The 16,756-nt window shown below is 39.8% G+C and overlaps 1 protein-coding gene across 1 annotated transcript in view; it reads left to right on the top strand.

Moving 5' to 3' along the window:
- Positions 1-16,756, top strand: part of chrd (chordin) — a 38,891-nt gene that overhangs the window by 20,524 nt on the left and 1,611 nt on the right. Inside the window, exons 14-22 of the mRNA XM_072571753.1 lie at positions 2,566-2,807; positions 6,469-6,582; positions 7,012-7,218; positions 7,332-7,425; positions 8,138-8,188; positions 11,441-11,544; positions 12,269-12,371; positions 12,741-12,895; positions 15,024-15,117. Of these exons, the coding sequence (XP_072427854.1) occupies positions 2,566-2,807; positions 6,469-6,582; positions 7,012-7,218; positions 7,332-7,425; positions 8,138-8,188; positions 11,441-11,544; positions 12,269-12,371; positions 12,741-12,895; positions 15,024-15,117 (1,164 nt within the window). The remainder of the gene's footprint in view (positions 1-2,565; positions 2,808-6,468; positions 6,583-7,011; positions 7,219-7,331; positions 7,426-8,137; positions 8,189-11,440; positions 11,545-12,268; positions 12,372-12,740; positions 12,896-15,023; positions 15,118-16,756) is intronic.

Here is a 16,756-nt window from a genome sequence, read left to right as displayed (position 1 = left end):
ATTGTTCCCAGATCCTCATCTACCTTCGTCTCTTTGCCAATTACTGGCATATTATTAGTGTCCTCCACTGTAAAGATCAATACAAAATACCTATTCAATGCCTCGGCCGTTTCATCATATCCCAAAACTAAATGCCCCTTCTCACCCTGTAAAGGACCAATGTTTACTTTAGACACTGTTTGTCATTTTATATATTTATATAAATATTTGGTATCTGTCTTTATATTCTGTGCTAGTTTTTTTTCTCATGTTCTATCTTACTTTTCTTTATAGCCATTTTTGTGGCTTTCTGTTGACCTTTAAAGTTTTCCCAATTTTCTAATTTCCTGCTTATCTTGGCCATTTTGTGTGCCTTCTCTTTCAAATTGATAGCTTGCCTTATTTCATTAGACATCCATGGCAGATTACCCCTTTTCTTACAGTCCTTCCTTTTCACTGAAATATACTTTTTCTAAGCACTTTGAAATATTGTTTTGAAAGTCCTTCAATGCTTGTCAACTGTCCCACCATAAAATCTTTGTTTCCAGTGTACTTTAGCCAAATCCTCCTCCATTCTATTGTGGTCTCCCTTGTTTAAGCACAGGAACCTGGTATTGGATTTTATCTTCACATGCTCCATCTGTATTCTAAATTCAACTATACTGTGATCACTCCTTCCAAGAGGATCCCTAACTATGAGGTCATTAATTATTCCTGTCTCATTACACAGGACCCGATCTAGGATAGCTTGCTCCCTTGTCAGTTCCGTTACATACTGTTCAAGAAAACTATTGTTTATACACACAAGGCTACCCTGACCGAGCTGATTTGACCAATTGTAGATTAAAATCCCCCACGATAATTGCCATACTATTTTTAAAGGCATTAGTTTTTTTTTGTTTATTGCCCACCCCAATGTGATATTTGGTGGCCTATTGACAATGCCTGTCAATGACTTTTCCTTCTTAGAGTTTCTGATTTTCACCAAATGGTTTCAACTTTATTCTCCATAGAACCAATATCATCTCTCAGCATTGCCCTGATGTTGTCCTTGAATATCAGAGCTACACCACTTCCCTTACCTTCCTGTCTGTCTTTCCAAATAGTCTGATATTTAACTCGCAGTCATGACCATCCTGCAACCATGGTTACTAAATCATATTCATTCGAGATGATTTGTGTTGTTAATTCATCGGCCTTGTTACGAATGCTGCAATCATTCAGGTAAAGTGCCCTTATGCTAGTTTTCTTACCCTCGTGATTTCCAACATCTCTAATAATATCTCCTGAGTTATTCTTCCTTTTTCCTTCTTTCATAGTCTGCCTTGTACTTAAACCATCCTGCATACATGTTAACCTGCTGCTTAACTTTTTATTTGTCATCATACTTCCTGTTCCTTTCCCTTTCCCTTCCACCCTGAGACTTCATTGTCTTGAGAAGAACAAGAAGAAGACACCTTTGAACCTTTACATTTTTCTATGATAAGGAAGAATTAATTTCAGAACAGTTCCCATTTTGGAGTACAGCTCAAGGTTAAGAATGCCAGAAGGAAACAAAGGATTTAGGCAAAACATTTTCAATAGAAGATGATGGAAACAGGATCTAGGTTACCAGCAGGGAGAAGTGAAGGAGAACCACACGACATGTTAAAACATGGGCTGAATGAATTCTTGTCAATAAGGATGTTTCAGAGCTATTATCTCACAATCAGGAACCAGATGGTAGGTTTCAGCAACTTGTTGAATGTATTGTCTTTCTTTGAAGTAGCACACAGTTAACTCTTAAAAGAAGGCAGATTTGTGTACTCAGACAAGTCAGAATTGATATGGTTATGGAAGTTTCTTTATGAACCTGTAAAGGGTTCTCTTAGGCGATCAGTTTTGATTGAGATCACAACCAAAACATTACTGTGGTTTTCTTTCAGATACCATAAAACCTGTGCTGTGTTGATAGAATATGGCTTCATTGTAGCACAGAAGACAGTCTTCCAGCTCACTGAGCTTGGGCTGCCTCTTTGCAAGAGCAACTTACCTAAGCTCAGTTTCCTGCTGTTTCTGTTTGCCCATTAGATTTTGTCACTACAACTGCTTATCCTATTTCATTTTAAAAGCTAATATTGAATTCCTCAAACATCGTGTTCCTGATTCTAAGCACTTGCTGCATAAAGGTGCATTCCCTCTTACTACTTCTGTTTTTTTTTGCCAATCACTTTTAAACAAGTGTTTTTCTCTTATTCTTGGCCCTTCTGACAATGGGAGCAGTTTCTCCCTGTCTTCTCTCTCTGGATTGTTCATCATTTCGAACACCTCAATTAGATATCCCCTTTTTTTCTGACATCACTAAGGGGAACAACCCCAGTTTCTCCAAACAAATCATTATACCTCATCCTGGGAACCATTCTTGTAATTCCTTTCTGCAATTTCTATTGCTGAATTTAGTCTCTTTTGTTTTGTGCTTACTGATTGCGTGCCCTGATTTTAGTTCTGGTGATAGATCATAGGCACTACAATAAAAATTGCAAAGTTCAAACTGTTGGTGATTAAACTCAATTTGAAGTACTAACATTAAAAATCTGTCCTTCACAGAGCTTCCAATTCCTCTAGCTGGACAATTTGTGGTGCCCCCTATTAAGACTGGTTCAGCAGGACATGCATGGGTATCCTTGGATGAACACTGCCACCTGCATTATGAAATAGTTGTGGCAGGGCTCAGCAAAGCTGAAGATATTACAATTAATGCACATCTCCATGGATTTGCTGAGATTGGGGAAATGGATGATAATAGTGGAGAACACAAGCGCCTTCTTAAAGGCTTTTATGGATCAGAGGTACAGTACTGTTTAAATAGTATTTTACTTTTTAAAGGAAAGTCCATGTAACAATGCAGTTGGGAGAGAGGAGATTTGACTAGAGGCAAAATTCTCATGAGGTTCAGAATGTTATTCAACAACAGTAACAGTATGTAACTAATATGTTAAATTATTCTTTTGATTCCTGATCAGTTCTACGTTTGCTGATTCCAATTTGGGCAGCGGTTGAGGTTCGCTGCTCGTTGGATGCTGCCTGAACTGCTGTGCTCTTCCAGCACCACACTAATCCAGTATTTGGTTTTCAGCATCTGCAGTCATTGTTTTTACCGTATTAACAATGACTGAGCATTGATGGAAGAGTTAAACTAGCTGACGTTCCAAACCCAGATCCAGTGGCTGCAAGAATAATCAGTTGTAGATATTTGTTGAGAACAGATTGGAACCATGAAGCACTTAGAGTCATAGAGTCATGGAGATGTACAGCATGGAAACAGACCCTTTGGTCCAACCCGTCCATGCCGACCAGATATCCCAACCAAATCTCGTCCCACCTGCCAGCACCCGGCCCATATCCCTCCAAACCCTTCCTATTCATATACCCATCCAAATGCCTCTTAAATGTTGCAATTGTACCAGCCTCCACCACATCCTCTGGCAGCTCATTCCATACATGTACCACCCTCTGCGTGAAAACGTTGCCCCTTAGGTCACTTTTATATCTTTCCCCTCTCACCCTAAACCTACGCCCTCTAGTTCTGAACTCCCTGACTCCAGGGAAAAGACTTTGCCTATTTACCCTATCCATGCCCCTCATAATTTTGTAAACCTCTATAAGGTCACCTCTCAGCCTCCGACACTCCAGGGAAAACAGCCCCAGCCTGTTCAGCCTCCCCCTGTAGCTTAGATTCTCCAACCCTGGCAACATCCTTGTAAGTTTTTTCTGAACCCTTTCAAGTTTCACAACATCTTTCCGATAGGAAGGAGACCAGAATTGCACACAATATTCCAACAGTGGCCTAACCAATGTCCTGTACAGCCGCAACATGACCTCCCAACACCTGTACTCAACACTCTGACCAATAAAGGAAAGCATACCAAACGCCTTCTTCACTATCCTATCTACCTGTGACTCCACTTTCAAGGAGCTGTGAACCTGCACTCCAAGATCTCTTTGTTCAGCAACACTCCCTAGGACCATACCATTAATTGTATAAGTCCGGCTAAGGTTTGCTTTCCCAAAATGCAGTACCTCGCATTTATCTAAATTAAACTCCATCAGCCACTTCTCAGCTCATTGGCCCATCCGGTCCAGATCTTTTTGTAATCTGAGGTAACCCTCTTCGCTGTCCACTACACCTCCAATTTTGGTGTCATCTGCAAACTTAATAACTGTACCTCTTATGCTCGCATCCAAATCCTTTATGTAAATGACATAAAGTAGAGGGCCCATCACCGATCCTTGTGGCACTCCACTGGTCACAGGCCTCCAGTCTGAAAAACAACCTTCCACCCCCACCCTCTGTCTTCTACCTTTGAGCCAGTTCTGTATTCAAATGGCAAGTTCTCCCTGTATTCCATGAGATCTAACCTTGCTAATCAGTCTCCCATGGGGAACCTTGTTGAACGCCTTACTGAAGTCCATATAGATCACACTTACTGCTCTGCCCTCATCAATCTTCTTTATTACTTCTTCAAACAACTCAATCAAGTTTGTGAGACATGATTTCCCACGCACAAAGCCATGTTGACTATCCCGAATCAGTCCTTGCCTTTCCAAATATATGTACATCCTGTCCCTCAGGATTCCCTGCAACAACTTGTCCACCACCGAGGTCAGGCTCACTGGTCTATAGTTCCCTGGCTTGTCTTTACCGCTTTTCTTAAACAGTGGCACCACGTTAGCCAACCTCCAGTCTTCTGGCAACTCACCTGTGATTATCGACGATACAAATATCTCAGCAAGAGGCCCAGCAATCACTTCTCTAGCTTCCCACAGAGTTCTCAGGTACACCCGATCAGGTCCTGGGGATTAATCCACTTTTAACCATTTCAAGACATCCAGCACTTCCTCCTATGAAATCTGGACATTTTGCAAGATGTCACCATCTATTTCCCGACAGTCTATATATTCCATATCCTTTTCCACAGTAAATACTGATGCAAAATATTCATTTAATATATCCCCCATTTTCTGTGACTCCACACAAAGGCCACCTTGCTGATCTTTGAGGGGCCCTATTCTCTCCCTATTTACCTTTTTGTCCTTAATTGCCAAGTCTCTGTAAAGATTCTCGCATTAGTAAACAAAGATCAGAAGATCTTTAAGTTCTTGAAGAAGCCACAAGTGAACACTTTCAGTAGAAGGTAGAAGAAATGTAAATAAAAAGACTGTTCCACTTCAAAAGTAAATGTATATCTCATTTATCTTATATCACTAACTATAATTCTAATTCTGTTGTAATGTGGCTGGACCTTGGGTTCTGATCTTCTTCCTATATCAGTTTAGCTTCTGCAAACATAATGGCCTGGATTTTTGCCACCGAGGTGGGTAGGTCAGTCTGAAAATTCCCCAAATTAGCCAACCAACCTTGGTTTAAAGAGAGCCATTTGACCAAATTTTCATTCCAGGGTTGTGTGAATAGGATCAAGTCACTTCCACAACCCTGGAAGCAGATCCTAGATAGCCCATTGGCATATGAGTGTTGAGACAAGTTGGTTGCAAGGCCTGCCTTGGTCTTATGGTAAAGCCTGGATTGGGACCCTCCAATGAAATGGCATCAACGTTGACTTCACCAGTTTCCTCATCTCCCCTTCCCTCACATCATCCCTTCAACTCTGCATCGCCCTCTTGAATTGTCCTACCTGTCCACCTTCCTTCTCACCTATGCCCTCCACCCTCCCCTCCAACCTATCACCATCACCTATCACTGCATTTACCTATCCCCTTCCCAGCTACCTCGCCCCCACCCTCCTATTTATCTCTCAGCCCCCTTCCCTCTCCCCACATTCCTGGTAAAGCGCTTATGCCTGAAACATCGATTCTCTTGCTCCCCGGATGCTGCCTGACCTGCTGTGCTTTTCCAGCACCACACTTTTCGACTCAATCCTTATAAAAACAATTTCCAATCTCACAGAGATTGATACCTAAAATGTCTATTAAACTGTAAACCCAGAGCCCCCTGCAAAGGTAATTGCTGATTTTTAAATTCAACCAAGCATTCATAATGACATTATAACCCTTGGAAAATGTCAGCAAAGGACTCTACTGACTTTATATCAACAATTGGGAATTTCTTGTTACCTACAGTTGTTTGTCTGACAATCAAAGTATTCTAGCAGATTTTTATATTAACTCTCAGTGACAACAGAAACCTGTTTGTTTCAACCTTTCCTAAAAGAGCAGGCCCTATACTTACTCCATTTCACCCCCCGGTTTTAATGACCATAGCTCCTACTTCGACATGACCGCATTCAAATGAGACATGAACCACTACTAAATAAATTGATTATTTGTTTTTCACATTTCCTTTCTGCAAAATAATGTTTACATCAATCTAGGGCTTGGATAGTTAATTTGTGACATTTTTAAACTTCAATAATATCACAGCCAATCATTAGTCATGCTTTGACATGCTGATATTTTTCACAATAGGTCTAATGAATTGTTATGGTTATTTAGGCTCAAGGAATACTAAAGGATATCAGCACTGATCTTCTAAGACATCTTAATAGAGGAACTGCATTTATCCAAGTTAGCACGAAACTTAATCCCAAAGGAGAGATACGAGGCCCGGTATGTAAAAAAATTGCATTTATTCTTGAAAATGTGAACAATGTATAGAAGGTCATTGCTCTGGCAAATTAAAGGAACATCAGCTTAAATAAGTGTCCACAATGTTTAACAAGTTGTTGACTCTTTCTTAAACCTTAGCACAATTTTCAATAATTCTGTTGAATCCTGGTTAATAGCTTTTACAAAAGTCACTCAGTTATGCATAATGGATAATAAGGTAGTGTAGACATATTTCACAAAGGCTCTATTTTGTATTATGATCACTGAAATATCTCACCATGAAAATCTACATTTAAATGAAGCAATCAGCTGGATAAAACCCAGGTAGTTATTCCAAATGACTGAGTAAGCCCATCTGTATATCTACTAATGACAGGGTTCTAAATTTAAAATCATTGTTGGTCTTATTAAAACTGTCATTCTCTTTAGGTGCTGATTCAAAACCAGTGCGAATCGAAAGGATTTGTTACACCTAAAGAACCTGATTATGAAGAAAGTCTCTTTCAGGAAATTAAACCTGATCCAGAGGAGTTGAAGAAAGATCCAAATTCTTGTTTTTTTGAAGGGCAACAGCGAGCACATGGGTCTCAGTGGGCACCAGACTACGACCGGAAATGCTCCATCTGCAGTTGCCAGGTGACATAATGAAAGTCAGCTTGAGTGATGCAAAGAATTAGCTTTGATTTATTTTGATTCACTTTAGCCAAACCCAATTCACTCAAATTGCGTGTATTTTCTTTCTACTTCAGAAAAGGACTATAATATGTGACCCAATCATATGCGCTCCTCTGAACTGTTCAGAAATTGTCCATGTTGACGATAAATGCTGTCCTGTTTGCAAAGGTATAATTCAAACTAATTGGAAATGATGTGCTATGCATGGTAACTGTAACTGTCAATGCTGAGTTCAAAAAAGAAAAAGAAGTAGCTAATCTATTAGGTTAGATTAGATTCTTACAGTGTGGAAACAGGCCTTTCGGCCCATCAATTTTTTTCATTAGTTATTCCAAGAGTTTCTCCTGCAATCAGTTTAGTGCTTTTACTAAATTAGAATGAAAGTATTTTAGAAAATAAGTCTAAACTGTGTGTGTGTGTCAACATTATATTTTAAGGCTATCTAATCTTACTAAAGCCTTGGTAATATTTGTATCCAAGAGGAGATATTGCACGCTTGTAGCGAAGCAGTCATGTGACTTAAAACATCAAATAGAAAGTCAAAGAAAGAAATAGTTTGTCAAACAAATGGTGCTACACATAGATTTGAAAACATGATTTAGTTTAATTACTTTGCATATCTATAGATTACAACTTAATTAAGTACTTTATATTTCACACTATTGCAATTTTAGTATTCAAAGTTCAATTGACATATATTGCTGACTCAGTGAACTCACATGGGAAATAAGTATGAAATTTACATGAATACAAAATGATATGACAACCAAGGAATGTAATTCATTTCATAGCTCCCCAATTTTTTTATTCGGAATGTTTCACTGTAGTAGTAAGATTGATATTTATTTGATTTTGGTATTGTTTAATATCATTCTGACAGATAAAGTAGAAACAAAAGATGAAAAGAAAACAGAAGTCGAGCATGTTGAAGGTAAACCGTTAATATAATTTGATTATAAAATGATGTTATTAATTGTACAATCAAGGATAAGCTGTTGTTAAATAAACAATTGCTATTCATTGAGCCACTGGTTAAAAAATCTGAGAGGTAATGTAGAGAAATATAGGGGATTAATGTTTGAAGCAGTGATTGGTACAGAACTCTGGGAGGGTAGACAAGTGGAATTATCTTTTTTTTAAGAACATAGGAGTACTAGATATAGGAGCAGGATCATGCAACCTGTCAGAGCTACACTGGTGTTCTATAAAATCATAGCTTTTTTTTACCACAATTCCACTATTCTCCTCAACCTCCATGTTCTTTGATTCCCTTAGAGTTCAAAAATATAATTACCTTGGCTTTGGAGATGCTCAATGAACGTTCCCAGTCCCCTGTGGTGGAAAATTCCAAACATATTTCACCTACTGAATGGCATGCTTTCTTCTCATCTTAGTCTTAAATGATGGTCCATATCATAAAATTATAGCCCCATGTTCTAAATTGTCCACTATATAAAACAACTACCCTGTCTATCCTGTCAAGCCCCCTCCTTAGAATCTTATAAATTTTAATTAAATCACCTTCCATTCTTTGTGCATTTCAGGAATCAATCAAATGAACTTTTATTGAACCTCAATGCAAGAATAACCCCTTAGCTAAGGAAACCAAAACTGTGCACAGTACTCCAAATACGGTCTCATTAAAGCCCAGTACAATTCCTTCAAATCTTTCATACTCTTGTACTCCATCCCCTTGGGACAAAGGACAACTGTTTCCTTTCTAATTGTTTGCCACACCTGCATTCTAATTTGTGTCACTTGTGTGTAAACATCCATATCTCTCTGAACACTAGCATTTAAGTTCCTCACAACTTTCAAAAATGTATTGCTTTCCCAATCTTCCATCAGAGTGAATTACATTTCACTGTATTATACTACATCTGTTAATTCTTTGCCTACTCACTGAATGTTGTTTGTATCATTTTGCAGTCTCATTGTGTCCGCTGCCCATTTTGCAATCCAATTTAGTTTATGTTCTCAGCAATCTTAAATGTATTACTCAGAATTTCCATCCAAGTCATTCATGTACATTGTAAATAGCAGAGGTTGTTGGCAACTCATTAGTTACAGCTTGCCAGCTTGAATATGCTTATTTCTTTGTACTGTTTGCTTTCTGACAATTAGCCAGTCCTTGATCCAAGATAATAAATTACCCGAACTCCATAAGCCCTTAACTTGTGTAATAACCTTTTATGTGGTGCTGAATATCTTTTGAAAAAGCTGATAAACGCCATTCACTGCCCCCCTTTATTTAACCTGTTAGCCATATCATCATCTCCTTAATAATAACTTTTATCATTTCTCCAATGACTTTCTGTAGTTCTTTATTTTGCTATGTCTCAACATTCTTTGCTACCATCCAGTCACTGTTTTATTATGTAGTGACATTAGCAAAATAATCATTACAAAGCACTCCCTGGGCAGGATTTCATCGGGGGCCCCGTCAGCATGCCGGAAAGCTGAGGTCAAACCAGCCTCAGCTCTTTCAGAAGTCCTGATCCTATTCTGTGATCAATAACCAATTAACCACTTGGCACTGGGGCTCCTATCCTTTCAGCTTCTAGAGCAGCCAGCCAATCAGAGGGCTAACTGCTCTTCTGTTTTAGCAGGAGCAATGGCCATTCTGGGGTTATACCTGGCCTCACCCTGGAACATTAAGGGGAATAAGTAAGTCCCAATGAAGGGGTGTTCACTGGTTAGTGGGGTTAACGTTTACTACTGGGAGGCTGTCGTGGCCCATATGGAGCCTGCAGAGTGGCCGTCAGTTTCTCTAAGAAGTCTCCCCTCTTGCCAATGGGAAGAGTTCCTGAAGTAGCCTTTATCTGGCAACAGTGTGAGAAGACTACCCTTGACGTGCTGTCCTCATCATTGAAACAATTCCGTGGCACCATGAGCAGTGGGCAGATTTCCTCCTACTTCCTCTTTTGACCTTGTTTCAGTGAATATTCTTTCCAATGTATATTTTAATTTGTTGATTCATAAATATGTTGTGAAATTGGTCAATATTTCTGAGTCCCAAAGGGTAGTGTCATGGACTGGTAGCAGATGGGCAACATTAAGCTGTAGTTCCTACGTGGTGAATCTCTTAATTACACCTGAGGGGAAGATGCAGTACACATGCCACCCTCCTCTCTTCTTGATCCCCCTCTGGGCAGAATCAAGTCAGTCTCCAACAGTAAATACTCTTGTTATTCATATACATTTTCCCATACATTTTCCCAATGACCCAAGAATTAGCATAGGGAATGGGAGCACATTACATGACTGACATTACATTCAGAGTCTAGATTAGAGTGGTGCTGGAAAAGCACAGTGGTCAGGCAGCGTCCAAGGAGCAGGAAAATCGACTTTGCAGGCAAAAGCTCTTCATCAGGAATGAAGGCAGGGAGTCTCCGGGGTGGACAGATAAATGGGAGGGAGATGGGGCTGGGGGGAAGGTAGCCAAGAGTCCAATAGGTGGATGAGGGAGGGGATGCAGGTGATAGGCCAGAGAGGAGGGTGGAGCGGATAGGTAGGATGGAAGATTGGCAGGTAGCACAGGTGACAGGTAGGACTTCACCAGTTTCCTTATTTCCCCTCCCTCCACCTTACCCCAGTTCCAATCTTCCAGCTCAGCACCATCCTCATGACCTGTCCTACCTGCCAATCTCCCTTCCCACCTATGTGCTCTACCCTCCTCTCTGACCTATCACCTTCATTCCCACCTCCATCCACCTATTTTACTCTTGGCTACCTTATCCCCAGCCCCACCCCCCTCCCATTTATCTCTCTGCCCCAGAGGCTCCCTGCCTTCATTCCTGATGAAGGGCTTTTGCCAAAACATCTATTTTCCTGCTCCTCAGATGCAGCCTGGCCTGCTGGGTTTTTCCAGTATCACTGTAACCTAGACTCTGATCTCCAGCATCTGGAGTCCTCACTTTTGCCTAGTTGACATTACATTTAAGCAGCAATGCTTCATAACCCTGGGATTACTTTACAAGAAGAGCAAAGCAAATGCATTTGCAAAGTTGGGAGAAGAAGACTCTGCAATTAATTCTAGAAAGTTTCAGCAACCATTTCTAATTTAAAGAGCTATACACTGGGAATAGTATTAATAGCCATTATTGTAGTTTTGCAGTGATCATGGAGAGACCAAATGAAACTCCAGTTCTTCTGATAAATGATCCAACTTATTATATTTCAGGTTGCTATTTTGATGGGGACAAGAAATGGCATCCTGCTGGGACAACCTGGCACCCATTTGTACCACCCTTTGGCTATGTGAAATGTGCAGTGTGCACTTGTAAGGTATGAGCCCTCTGCAGACTCTTATAAACTTTCATAAATCAGATGAGGATTTTTCCAATTAATAAAAGTTCTTCAGAATATTTTTAAGGGAGATGTTAATGAACTTACCAATTATTCTGACATCAGCAACGTCTACTTAGTGAACATAATGGTGAGGTTGTTCTTTTGAGCTGCTCCTGTTCAGCTGCTGTCATGTTTAGGGAAGAATGGCAGGAACCTCTTTTACATTTGTTTCAGTGTTCTACTAAAGTGCAGGATGCTGGTGATGAAGCATGAAGATAGTTGAAAGTACAATGCGCAATATTGAAATGGATTAAAAAACATTTTAATTATGTAAACTAAGCGAAGGGGAGACAAAATACCAGGACCCTTAGGCTACAACCTGGGATCCTGGAGTAGTTAACGGAAGTGCAGGAGCCCTAGAAATTATATCTCAGTACTCCATTTAGTGTATGTCCATGGAGTATTGATGTGTGGCAATGTACATTAATTTCTTTAGAAAATAAAATTGGATTATTTCAAGTAATCTCTGGTAAGCAGTATTTTGAATATATTAATTAGAAATGAAATGAACAAGTGTATACTGTGTAAGTAAATATTTTATTACAAAAGCAACAAAATAATTCAAATTATGTTTGAAAGTTTTTGATATGTGTCAATTATTATATAATTAATTATATTATATTTAATTTAATATCAAAATATTTTTACATTTCGTTCATAGGGGGCTACTGGGGAGGTTCACTGTGAGAAGGTTCAATGTCCTCATCTACCATGTAGCCAACCTGTTAGAAAGAATGTATCAGACTGCTGCAAAGAGTGCCCAGGTTAGTAGATTTAATTTTCTACCATCTTTTACGTAAGTGAGAAAAAGACTTACATTTATGTATAACTTCTTGCAAGCTCAGAACATCTCAAAGTGCTTTATAGCTGATAAGTTTTTTTACTTTTGATCTGTTGTTACTGTTCTAATAAAAGATTTTAAAGGACATATCTACTGAGATCCAAATTAATCAAGTTTAACTGTTTAATGGTTTCTGAATGAAAATTTGCTCAAATGTGATTGTCAGGCAACATCAGCAACATAACAAAACATGCCCCAAAGTACCCACATACATTGCCCGTCTAGAATAAACTGTACATTTTTGTGGATAGACACCCTGAACTTTCTTCTGAAATTTGCTTTTTTACCACAGTTACAGAGGTTGCCCCTTTTGACCACACAGACATGATGCAGGCTGATGGGCCCAGGCCCTGCAAATTTGGGCGTCATACATACACGAACAATAATAAATGGCATCCCGAAGTTCCTCCGTTTGGGGAAATGAAATGCATTACTTGCTGGTGTGATGTAGGTATTCAATTTAACATTAAGAATCATATGCCTCAGACCACATCAAAAGTGCTGATATTGCTTGAAATGTTGAGTTACCACTGGAGAATTCATGAAAATGCATATTTTGCATCAAAGGTTTATATTTGTTCAATTGATTTCAAAAGTAAGGTAATGAATTATAGTTTTATGATTTTCTGTAAGATTTATGAATAATTATAATGAAAGTTCCATACAATAAGCTCTTCAAGAATGCTTTTTGTTAGTTCAGTAAGTTAGTTCAAAAATGAGCAACATTTGTTAGAAATAATAAGTAGACAATGTGATATATTACAGCATCACTCTACAGTGTCAGACTGGATTGGTAGGACATTGTTTCAGTTTCAGAGATTAGCCATATCAATGTCAGGAGATACAAAATAACAGAGCATTATTGCTGAAAAGGAGAGGAAATCAATAACAGAGCCACTCTTGTACCTTTTTAGGTCATAGAATCCCTACAGTGTGGAAGCAGGCCATTTGGCCCTTTGAGTCCACACCAACCCTCTAAAGAGCTTGCCACCCATCCCTAGGGCCCTGAACTTCCCCATGGCTAACCCACCTAGCCTGCACACTTCGGGCAATATAGCACGGCCAATTCACCTAATCTGCACATAGTCATAGAGTCATAGAGATGTACAGCATGGAAACAGGCCCTTCGGTTCAACCCGTCCATGCCGACCAGATATCTCAACCCAATCTAGTCCCACCTGCCAGCACCCGGCCCATATCCCTCCAAACCCTTCCTATTCATATACCCATCCAAATGCCTCTTAAATGTTGCAATTGTACCAGCCTCCACCTCTTCCTCTGGTAGCTCATTCCATACACGTACCACCCTCTGCGTGAAAAAGTTGCCCCTTAGGTCTCTTTTATATCTTTCCCCTCTCACCCTAAACCTATGCCCTCTAGTTCTGAACTCCCTGACCCCAGGAAAAAAACTTTGCCTATTTACCCTATCCATGCCCCTCATAATTTTGTAAACCTCTATAAGGTCACCCTTCAGCCTCCAACACTCCAGGGAAAACAGTCCCAGCCTGTTCAGCCTCTCTCTATGCTCAAATCCTCCAACCCTGGCAACATCCTAGTAAATCCTTTCTGAACCCTTTCAAGTTTCACAACATCTTTCCGATAGGAAGGAGGCCAGAATTGCATGCAATATTCCAACAGTGGCCTAACCAATGTCCTGTACAGCCGCAACATGACCTCCCAACTCCTGTATTCAATACTCTGACCAATAAAGGAAAGCATACGAAACGCCTTCTTCACTATCCTATCTACCTGTGACTCCACTTTCAAGGAGCTATGTGTGAGGAAAGCAGAGCACCTTGAGGAAACAACGCAGACAAGGTGAGAATTTATAAACTCGACACAGCCCAAGGGTGGAATTGAACCTGAATCCCTGGCACTGTGAGGTAGCGATGCTAACCAGTTGATTAACAGCAGTGTTGGCAGAAACTTTGGAGAGGACTGACTCTTTGCTTTAGCTGGTGCCTATCTTCAAGAGGGCAAAGACAAGTAAACTAAGAGAAAAAAGAAAACCAGAGGGTAATAATGCTCTAAACATTTAACTGTTTCTAAACTAGTTGAAATGCAATACCATTATATATTATTTTTGACATTTATTTAGAAAAAGTAAGAAAAATATCTTTCAATAGGCACTTAAAAAAAACAATTCACAGACCATGAAGTACTTTGAAGTGTAGTCATTGTTGTGAGAGGGAAATGTAGGAACTAATTAATGCACAGCATGATTCCACAAAAAGCAATGAGCAAGATCATCTGTTTTGGTGAAAACCAGGGGAGAAATGAGTAACTCTTTAAATAATGCCGTTGTATCAGTTAAACTCAGCTGAGAGTGCAAATGGGATCCCAGATTAACAATTTAATTGAAAGACAGCTTGTGGAAAAATTCAGTGCTCCCTCAGTACTACACTAACTATATACTTAAGTCTCTGGAAACAAATTTAAATCTGCAATTCGTCTGACTTCTTGATAACAATTTTGTTAGACATGCAATTAAGAATAAGAGTGGAATCACGATGTAACCTATCAAACAGTGCAAGAATACGATAGCAAATAATTGTGTTTTATTTTGACGTTTTAGGAAGGGTCCACAAAGTGTCAACGAGAGAAGTGTCCAGTACTGACATGTCAGAACATTGTAAAGCAACAACATAAATGTTGTCCAGAGTGTGAAGGTAAAATTCAGCAGATTTGAAAGCACTCCATCCTGGTAGACATTTCTGAAATCTCATTAAGGGAGCTTGATTTAGAAAAGTGCCAGATTGGTAATTGAAAGCACGCAAGTCAATGTGGGTGCAGTCCACTGCACATTGCACCCTGAGGAAGCTTGCAATAGATAGAAAAGCTAATGTTCACTTCATGTATGGACAGTATGATGTAGTGATTCTTTCTGGTATCAAAAGGTTCAATAACCTTCTGTCACAGTGGTGAACTACAAATTGTGAGACATCACTGATGACGCTGACTGTAGCTTGGGAAGGCCAGTTGTGTTAAACACCCCTCTAACCATAACAAGGACAGAACGCCTCATCTTCCGCCTCGGAACACTTCAACCCCAGGGCATCAATGGACTTCAACAGTGTCCTAATTTCCCCTTCCCCCACCTCACCCTAGTTCTAAACTTCCAGCTCAGTAACTGTCCCCATGACTTGTCCGGACTTGTCCTACCTGCCTATCTCCTTTTCCACCTATCCACTCCACCTTCTCCTCCCTGACCTATCACCTTCATCCCCTCCCCCACTCACCCATTGTACTCTATGCTACTTTCTCCCCACCCCCACCCTTCTCTAGCTTATCTCTCCACGCTTCAGGCTCACTGCCTTTATTCCTGATGAAGGGCTTTTGCCCGAAACGTCAATTTCGAAGCTACTTGGATGCTGCCTGAACTGCTGTGCTCTTCCAGCACCACTAATCCAGAATCTGGTTTCCAGCATCTGCAGTCATCGTTTTTACCCAGTTGTGTTAAAGGATGAACCACAATGACCTGGAAAGTCATAGGTGATGTTGCCTCTGCCTTTGTTAGAGATGTAAGTTGTGTCTGGAACAGGTCACATGGCTCCATGATAACTTCCTTGTGAAGTGAAGATGTTTGAAATGTGGCTCCTCCACAACGTTCATATAGGAAGGAATCCCTGAAGATCCATTTGGGTATGACCTCCTATGGAATCCCCAACTCCTCCCTCTTCCCCATCAGTTCCTGCTCAAAGTTGCTGCATGTCTCTGTCTTCCAGGCCCAAAGAGTCTTACCTGATCACCCATGACTACCATATAAATGTTGTGAAAGTGGATAAAAACCATTGAACAGAAACAGTTTTTTAGACGTCGGTATTTAATTTTATGACCCAGAAAATGATCCACGTAATATCCAAGTTAACAAGCAGCCAAAATAGGACAAAACAGAGAGTGACCTGTGTGTAGAAAATAAGCAGTTTCAATTGTCCATCCTGTCGAGTCGCCTGTTATTCTGAGTTGCAAGCAATATTATTACATGACAAGTGAGACACTGGAATGCACCAATGAGATAGAGGAACCTAAAATGAATGTAAGGCTCTTATTTAATTTTTAAAATTAATCCCCAAACATAGCTTTATCATTTGCTTTAGCACTTATGGAGAAACAACTTATTAAAATGTATTTCCGGATGTTCCATGTATATCATCCATCAGAAATAAGCAGGGAACCAATAACTTTGGTTATAACTTTAAGGGTCCAGTGAATAGCTGATATTTAATCTTATTAATTGCTGAATTTCTCATATTTTACTCCTTCGAGTGGAAGCAAAAAGGAAGAAATGGAACTTGTGGTTTCGCTTTG

This window comes from Chiloscyllium punctatum, chromosome 6 (genome assembly GCF_047496795.1).
Source record: "Chiloscyllium punctatum isolate Juve2018m chromosome 6, sChiPun1.3, whole genome shotgun sequence".
Classification (NCBI taxonomy): Eukaryota; Metazoa; Chordata; class Chondrichthyes; order Orectolobiformes; family Hemiscylliidae; genus Chiloscyllium; species Chiloscyllium punctatum.
The sequence above is the reverse complement of the archived record's forward strand: the minus strand, read 5'-3'. Positions and strand labels throughout refer to the sequence as shown.